Below are 12,572 nucleotides of genomic sequence, written 5' to 3'. Positions count from 1 at the left end.
GGGCAGTCCCACTTGGAGCAAGTTTTGCTCTTTCAGTACAAGTGAAAACTTCCTGGAGCTTTGCTACCAAACTCTTTCTCGTTTCATTAAATCAGCCTTAGGCGTTTTGTTCCGCCTGCAGCATGGCATTGGTCCTTGCCTGCTCCCCTCCTCCTCTTCATCCACTTCTGTTCTCTCTGGTCTTTTGATCAAAAGCTGCGATGTTACAAAAATTCTGACAACATCTCTGGCGCTTTCATCATGAGAAATAGATTTTATTGGGGTGGAAGGTTAGCAGTTGTGCTACAAGTCACTGAAGGTAATAAACCCTCTGACTTTGCTCAAGCTAGTGCAGGAGGGCACGCTTTTTTGAGCAACCCTGGAGGTGAATAGTGCCAGTGTTTTTAACAAGAGGTTACAGTGTGTTTGGAGAGGTTCAAGACAGGAGTTTAACTCGGTCTAAGGCTCAAAAAGGTGTGCTATAAATGTGTGAGAAGTAGCTAGAGTAGTTCAAATTACATGCATGTCAGCTTCGGGTGTAGAATGTATGAGGGGGTGAACCATAAAAGAGGCTGGATTGGTCAGTCGAGCTGAAAATAGCAACATATATAGGGACATTACATGAAGACTGTTGGAACTACAGCCAACAAAGAATTCGTCATATGCTGTGTTGTACAGTCATCTGCCTCCTTTTCCAGGGTCATTTTTACCACACAACCCCCATTTCTCCCTTGCCAGAGTAAGCACATACATTGGTATCAAACACTTGCATGCACGCACATTCACTCAAACAACAGGAAAACTGATTCGACGGGTGAGGTGTCACAATCACTTCGTAGACAGCTTGATGACAATCCAGACGCAGTCACACGTTTAAAGGTCACACACATATCAAGCACACACCCTTTTTCCTTCTCTAGCTATTTCTGTCGCATATACACCCCGACACACACCCACACTTTAATTAAAAGCTGTAATCAAGCTGACTTCTGCATGTATTAACACTTCTCACAGACGTGAGAATGCCGTCATACAGCAGTAGCTATAAAGAAGGAAAGAGCTGTGAATACCAAAAAGAGAAAATAATTCACGCCAACATGTCACTTAGCTCACGGAGCAAAACTTGTACTTGACTTTTCATTGTCTGCACTTAGATGTAGGGAAAGTGTTATACACATATCCACAGAAAGACTTGACTGCGTACACAAGAATAAAAGTTGAATTGCTTAATGCTTGAAAATACGTTCTACAGCTCAAAAGGCTGATGAACACATCACTTTGAGCCAAAGTAACGTCTACATTATTTTGGCAAAGACATTCTATATATTTGTACAAAAGAGTAGGCAGAATAAGGTAATCATCATCTTTTATCAAGTATGATATTTTATTAATGCTTTTACAGATTTTGAATGTTCGGTGATGTGAAAAAGTGTTTGTCCCCTTCCTGATTTCCTATCCTTTACATGTTTGTCACACTTCAATGCTTCAGAGGATCAAACCAAACCAAAAGACAACATAAGTAAACACAGACTTGATCAGGAACTTCAGAGTTGCTGGCTCTGGCTCCCGAAGGTCTGGCTAAGTGGTTCTCCTAGTGGTAGCATTCTAGTCAGTATAATTTCTTGCTGGTGCATGAACATTGCCTTGATGAGAAGGAAAGCACCCAATTCATCCCACTTACAATTAATTGTCAAATAAATTAAAAGTAGTCCTAATTGATTAACTAGTAATGTCCACTTAGACCATCTTTAAGTGTTGTAGTGTGGGCACCTCTGGTTATCCTTAAGCTGAGCCAGTTATAAGTGAAATAAAGCTGAAAAGAAAAGTGAAATGTTCCAAACAGATTCGAATGTGGGATGGAAAATGCACTTTATGCAGTCCTGTTTTGAAATATAAACACTCCTAAAGTTTCACCTTAATAGCACTCATTTAGCTGGGCAAAGAAACGTCGACTTCGCAGAAAAAAAATCACTGTTTTGCCAAAAAGGCAAGGATGTGATAACAGAAAAGCAAAGGCTATTACACAGAAAAGTAGTAAGATGATGGGGAAAAAAAGGCATGATGAGAATAAGCAAGGATGAATTTGAGGGCTTTCATAAGTTAAGGTACTTCATGGAGTCAAGCTTTAACATTTTGAGACATTAATTAAAATAAGCAAATAGAAAGGCAAAGGCCAGTTTTATTTTTAAAAATTCTAGGAGAAAATGCAATCTCTGACATGCTAAGCATGAATTTATCAGGTGGTGGTCCAGTGTTGACTATATGCTTAACATAATCAACTCGCGGTGCCCTGTGTTTGACTTTGAGGATTCGAGCCCGGGAGTGGCAAACAGCAGTGAGACGGTTACAATGACGGACAGCGTTGTCATAACAATTCTCATCCCTCCCAAGGACACATCTCATTTAAGCTCAAGTGAACAGATAGTGTGCAGCCACTTTACATATATTTGGTAGTCCAAAGCTGCACCTGTCAAATAAGGTTAACCATCAGGGTTGCTATAGACAAGAAAAAGGGAAGAAAACGGATAAGCTCGATCTACTTTGCAATGGATATGGCCTAAATTGCAGTGGCAGCTGTAAAGTGGGACTGTGCTTGTATGCCAAGGAAATGAAAAGTGGGATCAAGGAAATCATCAAGTTCCAGAAAGCAGTATTGGCAAAGGTGCGTCAATGCCATTGTGCCCATCTATAATTTTAAAAAGTGTGGTAAACAGTAACCTCAGAGTGATGAATTATATGCAAGATAATATTCAGGCATTGTATGTGTACCTAGATAGGAGAGTGACAGGGATATTTACTGTTTGTTGAGGTAATTTGTTCTCCCTTGTAAACACATTCTGTATAATATGCATGAAATTGCTGTGGGATGTAAGATAAGGTAAAAGACACACTGCTTTAAGAATATAGATAAACCAAAATGCATCCCTCAGTCTGTACTTGGAGCTCGTTTTTCTCACTGAATTTCTGTTCAGTAGTAAAAGCAAGTCAACTGTCAAAGCTGCAGCATCCTTCAAGATTTTATTTTACTTTTTTAAATCCCACAATATGATTACATACCTATTGCAAGAAACTTTATTATGGCTGCACAAAATGTGTCAAAGGCATATGAAAACTGAAATGATTGTGCTGGTTGTGAAGACTTGGCCTTACTGTGTTTTGGCAGTCAGCATTGATGAGCTGCAACAGAAGGCTCTCAAACTTCTCCAGGGAAGGCTGGAGGGAAATGGTCAGTTTATCCAGGGTGAAGGGCGTCATCTTGAGCAGCTGAGGCCTCAGCAAAGCGTCTCCTGACAACAGAGAGAGTATGACGTCAACATACACGCATATACACAATATTTACATGACTCTTTTCAATAACATTCAAAGCCCCCACTGAGAGAGAAGGGGTTTCCTCTTTGGGGTTAATGAGGAGGGTAATACACCATCTTTGATAGTGTGATAGTAGTGAAGTCTAGCATGACAGAAATGTAACTCAATACAAATAAAACAATGATTCACACGTTTTTAGCCAATCTATACCTTCATGGGAATTACATGTAATTTACCAAAAATAAATTGTAGCATTATAAATGACTGGAAGCATAAACATAAGGTGACTGATTCTGACAGAAAAGGTTACAAAATTGTTTTTTGAAGGTATGTGTATAATTTTTGTGACAAGAAATCCTTTGTTGACTGGAACTTGCTAAATGTTCAGCATGTCCATTATTGACCAGTGACTAATCAGGGGATGCTGTAAACAACAGTCTTTGATCTGGATGTTGATACTGAGTGAGGAAAAGTTGCAGTTTAATAATTTCGGTATCAGTAAGGCGTTGAGACATGTAAAAGAGTCATATAAAAGGTTTAAAGTGCTATTTAAAAGAAATCTGTACTTTTGTATGATATTGGGGTGACACCATTGTTGTTGTTGATAACAGGAAGGCTAAATGAAGAACTGGGTTATGATCTACCAAGATCAGTAAAATATTATATTTTAGTTATTTTAGAGTACAGTATTGAGAATAAATTGATATCTGTTCAAAGTCCTTTTGTCAGCTTGTATAAAGTCAGTTATAAGGAATTGAATTAAGGCTGATCAAGTGATTGAAAATGTTGACTGCAATATATTTGGTAACTGTTTAAGAAGAAACCTGTCTAGAAAAATGGACAATGTCTGCAAGAACATTGTCCATCATACAGTTTGAGTGCTACTCAAACTCTATGATTGTTTTGCGTGCTTTTAATAATAAAAATTTAAGCATTTAACCAAAAGAGACCATATTAGAACATTTTCTTGATATAAATTGAATCAAAACTGATTTAAATGAAGTATTTCAGCCAATGGATGAAGTTTGAAAGTCTGACTTCCAGACACAACAAAAACGGGCAGTTTGTTTATATTTGGCTAATGCCAAGTAATGCCTCTATCCAATGTTTTATTGCAGCCCCCGTCTCTGAAGCACAAAGTCTAGTTATTCTGAATGCTGTGCGAATATCAAGCTGGTGGCTGTGGTCTTAAAAGGCAGCTTAGGTCTCTGCTGCTCACAGCCCCAGAACATGAAGAGGATTAGCTTGCTACCATACCTCCCACTGACTCCCAATGATTATAGCTCTGCTCTGTCAGACTTCATTACGTTCCCCCTTAGAAACTTACTTTCTAAGTACTGCAGACATTTCAACTTCTGCTGGAACCAAGTTTCTAAAAAAAGACCACTGTGATGAATGTCCTGTATGTTATTGTGACAGCTGGAGGAAGATGAGTGTGCAGTTTTGTATGCAATAATGGATTACGCTTGATGCACCAAATACGATAAGTTAAGCCAAGTCATATATGACTAGATTAAATTCAAAAGAACCTATTTGGTTGGTTTACTTCTTTGTTCAGCAGTTTGGCTGAGGCCTCAAAGAGCAATGCTGCAAAATCTGTACTTCTGTAATTTTGGAATGAGAAGTCCATAAAAACACAAATATGTTTTTGTAGATTTTTGTTAAGAAAACAACTTGTGATCATAACTATGTAGAATTAAGTGGTACAAATCTTGTCAGGGCACAAAGTATCGTATTTGAAAATATATCATCTCAATATCTCTTTCAACAAAATAAAGAATAGTTCAAGAAATTAACAATACGCACAAAATTAACTGGTAAGTTATGAATGGCTATTAATAGTAAAAAATCATTTAATAGAGCAGAGTAAAAAGTGTTTTAATAACTGTTCATTTTATGGTTAGTCATGTAGGCAAAAAAAAAAGATAAAATACTATGTCAGCTGTTTGGATAATGGTTGCTCTTGAATGTTGTGATATTACTCTTATATTTAAATTTAATTGCCCAGCTCCTGAATTCATGTGGTAATGCAGAACTGGGAAATACAAATGTTAAAGCAAGACAAGAGTATCCAACAGCAGCTGTATCCGCAGGCACTTATTATGAGCACCAGACCTCTGCTTTACTGATTCGTCCAACACCATAAGAAACTAAAGCAATGAAAGCTATTAGCAGAATTTTTTTGGTGAGGCCAAAAAATACTGGCATATTTTACAGGTTCACAATAATTGATTTTTAGAGTATTTCTGGATGCCCAGATATCATATTTCCTCATTATGATACACAGAAAATTTAATATTTCAGATGATGCAGATAAAAGACTGACAAAAACTACTACACTTTTCAACAAATTGAGCTGGTTGGAATATTTACAACAGTGAAAAACACATGCAAGCATAATGTGAAAACTGAAGGCATTCCAGCAATGTTGCTCATTAACACTGTTTTAAAACCAAACATGTCAACCCAATAGCCAGATGTAGGTTGAGCAACAGAATGCATGTTGGTTACCCAGCCTGAATGCTCAACTAATTAGCCAGTATCTATCAGCTTGTTATGCTTGTTTTTCTTCAAAAGGCCAGAGAGAAAAACAATGCATTGCACTGCTACAGTAGCAGTAGGAATAATAGGAGATTTTCTTTTTAAAATTAAAATAATAATAATAACAATATGTTAGACATTGTTGTTTTAATATTTCAAATAATATATTATTGATGCAGACCGTAAAGACTGGTAAAAAATAATAAACAAGTTCCTCCTCTGCATCCAAACACTACTATATGATTATGACACTGCACACAATGTCATTACAAAGGCAACTATGATTCAATAACGTGCAAATTGTGCGGATATGTTTAAATTTTGCTGAAAAACAACAAATAAACGTACAGAGTTGGTTGGGTGAACAAACTCTTGCCTAAGATCAGAAGGCTGTTAGTCATCAGTAGCACACTGCTGGCGGATGTTTAGTGTACTATGGAGAAGAAAGCTAACATCATTTCTTCCTACATCCAGTGGGTGGCGCAGGTTGCTACAATCGATAGTAGCCACACGGGCTCACTCGCTAGTAAGAAACAGACGCACCCAGTACAACACTTTCATTCTTGTGGCTGAGAGGTTGCCAGGCGACTGTGCCAAAAGGCGTTTCCAAATTCGAGTAGAGAGTCCGAGCCGAGTCTAAGTCTGAGCACAAGGAGACGTTTCGAGTACAATCATTCCAAGTTTTGAGAAGAAAGACATGAAGTCCTGCTTTCAGACTGAAAATGTGTGCTTTTGGATTATGGCAGAAAAATTCCCCCATATATTTCCTAATACTCATCACCGTGCCATCAGTTTATTCTCCTAAACTGAAGCCTCATGTTTTACCAGATGTAAAAAGCTCACCTGTTGGAGAAGGAATGAGCCCAGGTATGTTGTCCTCTCCAGACACAAGAGCATGCTCAGGAAGCAGATGCACTGCAGAATTCAGTGAAGGATGCGTTTTCATCACACAGTCCAAATGTGCTCCATCAATTACCTTCAGTAGGTTGCCATCTGCAAAAAGACAACAAAATGCATGATTTCATGAGAAGCAAGCAAAACTTACAAACAAGTTCAATATGATATTTCAACCTGGCCATTAGCATCGCCTCATCCAAATAAAAGTTATCCATCTTTTCAGTGTCAGGTTCTAATATCCCCATCAGAAGCAGGGAAGTCACCTGGCAACATGGCATCCAAAGTGCACCCAATTTTTCAATCTTTCATTTGGCTGTTTGTGACGTAGCTGCAATGTTCCACTCCGCTGCAGGCATCATTTTCACGGACTAAAACTGAAATGACAGCCATTCAGCTCGAAACCCAAAGAACCGCTGCGGCGTAGATGAGGCGCGAGACATGAGCAATGAGTTAGACATTGTCATCTTTCACGGAGGTCATTCAGAGACAAGTAGCAACCCACAACTCCTGTCATCAACACAAAGCACAGATCATTTGGAAAGTGGGAGTAGTAGTGTTTGATACGCTGGCGTACGTTGGCTTCAATCAAGCCTGACCAGCATAACAATTTTTCACCGTGGCAGGGTTAATGACTGGACCTTGAACAGCACTGGTTACGACAGACCAAGCTTCATTCACACTCATGAGTGGCTCAACAAGTTGGTGCAGCGCAATCTGGAGGGGAGTCATTGTACAAGCAGAACTGATGCTGCAACCTGAGCTCACCATTTTGATTTCTAATCGTTTCTGAAACTTGGTTGTTGCTTCATTTTCCTGTCAGCACTGCTGAAAAACTACCACTTCAACTGAACACTTTGAGACCCATTAATTTTGGCACATCCCATTCTTTCTATTATATGCAGTCACCTGCTCCCCTTAGCTGCACTCTTCTGCAAACTAAATACACAGTTCATCAATAGAGTGGTAAACATTTAGTGTCTAAAAGCACTCTTGGACTAACAGATTGTTTGAAGAAAGTGTTTGTAGTAATTGAAAAGCTTACATTGAGAAAAACATCTGAAGAAGACCTATACATGGGGACCATACAAACAGTTAATTCCAGCTTTACAGCCCCTTGTTTAAGAACGACAAACAGCACTGTCACTATGAACATCCACTAAAATTATGAATGTCTGACATTCAAATAAGAACAAGCACTGCTGATTTACAGAACCTTTCCTCCATATACAGTTTCCAGCATTCCATATCAAGCAACAAGACATTTGAACATCACACGATGCTGCTCAATTGCCTCAGAGTAAAGCATGTCAAACATCAGAAGGATGAAATCCAGGATTTAAGCTGTGATCAACATGAAATCACTGGAAGAGCCAACAGAGGACATTGCAACTGCCTTGATCTTTAAGTCACTGTGGAGGAGATTGAGGGAGAAGGATGATGATGATGGACTGGATTCCTGCGTTCTCCTTCCCTCTGCTAGAGACTCATCTCAGTCAAAAAGCTTCGACTCTCTCTTGCAGCTCACTAACAACAAGAAAGGTGCTTAAATCTAAAAAGGAAAAAGGAAACCTCCATGGTTGCAGGACAGTTTAACCTCTTCTGCAAACACTTTGAGTCACAGAAGCAGCTTTTATTGAAAAGCCATTTTTTACCGTAACACAGCAAAGATGAACGAAGAAAGGAAAAAGAAAAATCATAGAACTTTCTTGACACAGATGGCGCCCAGGTGTCAGATTCTTTTTCATCATTTATGTCTTGGTATTTATTATGCATCAGGCTCATGTTGCAGTCAGATGCTGTGCATAGATTAGAAAACTATTCCAAAATATCCTTTCAGCAGTACCAGTGGTGTGATACCTCAGAGTTGGTTGAGCAGCTACTTGGCAAGAGATGTGAAAAAAGGGAACCTGGAAGGCTTGGGGGACAAAAAAGACTCAGAATGAGGAGAACAGAAATTGTAACTCTGGGAAAACACTAAAATGGAAGAAAAAGCATGCGAGCATGAGATGAAGTAATATTTATATTCATCAGTGTCAACTAACAATCACTGACAGAAGGATTTTAATTTCACTATGTAATGTGTTATAATCTCACATGTTCTGTGCAAAAGTTGGGTTCGCAGTATAAATTATTTCCACACTGTTAGGTCCGGTGGAGAGCTGCATGTGACGACTGCTGGTATTACAACACAAAAGGAAGCCAAGTATTCTGGTCTACATTCCAGTGGCTCGCAGGTAATGATTTCTGGTTGGCATGAACAATTCTTTTTAAATGCTGGAATGCAATAACCTTGTCTAACCAGAGCTAATCTGGTCTGTGTTTCAATGGAGTGTTAAGATACACACCTTTAAGTAAATAATGTGTCAGCATTGTTTTAGTTTATGTAGCTACTTCTCTTGTTAAAACAGAACTACATGAATCATAGATTTCTTCAACATGTAGAAAAATTTAGTGACACAAGGTGCTAAGACATAGAATAGAATATACTTTATTGATTTCCAAGAGAAAATTGCTTATTTGTTGACAAGCTACTCCATCTGAGGTATTAAATACTAATAACACATAGACATGATTACTACTTAATATATGCAAGTATTACTCAAAGATCACACCAAATATTTAATTTTAACAACACAATTTTAACAACATAATCTCATGCTACTCTATGCATAAGCCCTGTCTGCACCATTTCAGATTTAATCATCTCATGCCGAAAAGTTCAAGTGGTTTCAATAATTAAGCAGCTCAACCTATTTTCTGTATAATGTAGCTAATAAAATATTGGATTACTTGGGGTAAACATAGACTGCAGATAGAGCATTGAACTTTCAGCCTAAGATGGTTCGGTAATCATTAACTATAGAAAAGAAATGATTTCAGTGATATTACAGTAAAAGCAACTTACGCTATAAACATGTTACAAAGTAGGGGTGTATTAAAAACAATGCCTCTGTTAACAGGACACAACTTTGTGTTGTAACATGCTATTCATTGCATTAAAAAAAGTGTTCATAGATATACCAACAAATATGACTGGAAAAGAGAGTGGATCTTTTCTGTATTTTTCCACTGAGAAGATGAATCTGCTTTGGACATCTGGTGAAGATTTCACTAAAAAGTAATAAAGCTCAGCAAAACAAAAAACAAACATATTTCTGGCACTTTAGCCAAGACTGAATAAGTGATCGAATGTATACTTGTAAGAGATGCGGCTTCTGGTGTTTCTGTAGCATTCAACTTGCTCCTTAGTACAATGGAGACATTTGAATATGTTACATGATGAATACTGCATACATAAAAAAAAACTAAAAACACAGCAAAACAATGGGTCAAATGACATACAGAAATTTTCATATGGTAATTATGTGGCACTTCTTTCTCTGTTTAGACTTATTGCCTTTACACTCAGAAGCTAAGTCTACTCATACACTATTAATCTAAAGATTAAAAGACAGTTACCCATTTATTTTGAACAGCTCATTTAATCTTAGGAGTTTTAATTCAATTTCAGTATCTAAATTTAGTTTATATATATATATATATATATATATATATATACACTGCTCAAAAAAATAAAGGGAACACTTAAACAACACAATATAACTCCAAGTAAATCAAACTTCTGTGAAATCAAACTGTCCACTTAGGAAGCAACACTGATTGACAATCAATTTCACCTGCTGTTGTGCAAATGGAACTTTGTACAGAACAAAGTATTCAATGAGAATATTTCTTTCATTCAGATCTAGGATGTGTTATTTGAGTGTTCCCTTTATTTTTTTTGAGCAGTGTATATATATATTGCCTGTGTTCCATTTATTTGGGGAAAAAAACTATTCAAAACATATTTTTAAAAAAGCACCTCAAGTAATAGGATGTGCAGCACATGCATAAAAATTACCTTGATAATATGTATGTGGAACTAAATTCATATGTAGGATGTATCAGGAGTTATCCTGCATACATGAACACAATGCAACTCCCTGTTGACATACTTTACCCTCCTACTAAAAAAATGCACAGCAGAGACTATAATTCTCCAGAAATGTTAAGGAACCTCAAGCTGTCCAAAAACATACCAATGCTTTTTTGCTGTTACATCATTCAATATTTTTTCTTGCTTCACGTTGAAGGGATGAGGAAATCGTACAACAGCACACTAGATGGAACTGTAGAGAGTCCAACAGTGCTCAAAAAACATATCAATAATCAAATCCCTGGTCGTAAAGAAATCCACATCTGCACTGCAGAGAAAATGCTGCAGTTGAAAATTCATTCCATCCTGATCTTTCGCAGTTTTAAGATTTTCTATCAGGGAAGTATTTTAGCTCCATCAAAGCATGCTTCTCTGTATGTAAAAATTCAATAAAGATTTGTAAAAGAAAGTAACAGCTTATGTTGATTTGCACCAGAAAAAAGAAAGTCACAGCGATGCCCTTTTCTAAGCTGCCTCTGTATTTTTACAATTCAGGAAAGATTAAGCAGACATTTATTTGAGCTGATTAGCATTTAAAGAAAAAAAAAACCCAGAGCTTTTCTTGATGGAAATAAATTTCTTCACTGTAAACTGAAACTTAAGATAGTTTTCATCTCAAATCACAGTAAACTCCATTCTGAAATCATTCAAACTGTGATAAACAAAACTAATTATTTCCATTCTGATGTAAATACTTTTGATAAACAATTCCTTCAATACCATTTATGTTGGACTTATGCATAAACAATTATTTTAATCTAAAATCAGCAATGGTTAATACTTAAATCTTAAATCACATGTTTCATGTCAGCAACAAACGTATGCTGTGTGTGGATAAAGCAAAACAGATCATACTTGTTCACAGAATTGAAAACATAAACCATAGCTGTTCAGCCGGTACAAGTAAAGGATTCCTTTGAAGTTCACTGAAGAAGTAGTAAGTTTTGTGTAGGTGATGAAGAGGAATGTATGAATAAAAGCCATGTTAAACAAGCCAAAGTGTTTCTTCATCTTTATTACAAGGAAGCATTTTTGTTCACCAGAAACAAAACATGTCACAGCACTCTTTTCTTCCCCTACACACAAAGTGAATGCATTATTCTATGGCACAAGATAAAGATATGCTAATGTGAACACAAACTACCATCTGTTTAACACATTAAGAGGTCTCCAGAGTTGCCCTCCCCCCTTCCTTCTGATTTAGTCCTTTTTCTGTTCCTTCCCCTTTCCTCCCAGTTGATAAGAAGAGAAGCTCAGATCAGACCAATGTGTTTATGCCTCCTTTTGCACTTTCTTCTTCCTCCTGTTTTTGCATCCCTGGATGCAATAAACTTTATGCAACTTTTTTCCTGTTGTCATCCCTCCTTTTCTGTCTGAAGGCCTGGACAGAATTTTGATTTGTCTGCCAGGATTAGTCTATCTTTTTACGTAAGCTTCTTTTTCTGTCAGCATCAAAACCAACCAGTTCTCCGAGTTTATGAGAATAGTCACTGTATTTGAGCTCAGTCCTCAGGCACAGATGGAATTATCTAAAGTAATAACATTTAAGGAACAATGATAATTACATTTTGACTCACTATTGAGAATTTGGACAATTCATCATTTTGTGTTCCTGCTCTTAACCTGTCTATGAAAGGCAATATTTTCAAGAGAGAAGTGTGCTTTGGAGTCTGTGTGTTGTTAGCATTTCTTACATTGTGAGGCCCATTTTTCAATCAAATACTACGCTGTGAGGAGCCGCTGTTCCTTGTTGGGCCCAAAGAGCGCTACAAAAAGAGTAGTGCCGTTTTTGAAATAAATATATAAAACTGCATTGACTTCCATTCATTTTTCATTCAAAGTACTTGTAAAGATAGACAGACAGACAGAC

The 12,572-nt window shown here is 37.3% G+C and overlaps 1 protein-coding gene across 2 annotated transcripts in view; it reads right to left on the bottom strand.

The window, feature by feature from the left end:
- Window positions 1–12,572, bottom strand: part of nphp4 (nephronophthisis 4) — a 168,320-nt gene that overhangs the window by 130,084 nt on the left and 25,664 nt on the right. For both annotated transcript variants that reach the window (XM_028002260.1, XM_028002173.1), the window contains 2 exons: window positions 6,673–6,822; window positions 3,130–3,266 (listed from right to left, as the gene is read on the bottom strand). In XM_028002260.1, coding sequence (XP_027858061.1) covers window positions 3,130–3,266; window positions 6,673–6,822 — 287 coding nt within the window. The remainder of the gene's footprint in view (window positions 1–3,129; window positions 3,267–6,672; window positions 6,823–12,572) is intronic.

This window comes from Xiphophorus couchianus, chromosome 1, assembly GCF_001444195.1.
Source record: "Xiphophorus couchianus chromosome 1, X_couchianus-1.0, whole genome shotgun sequence".
Classification (NCBI taxonomy): Eukaryota; Metazoa; Chordata; class Actinopteri; order Cyprinodontiformes; family Poeciliidae; genus Xiphophorus; species Xiphophorus couchianus.
This window is presented reverse-complemented; position numbering and strand designations above follow the sequence as displayed.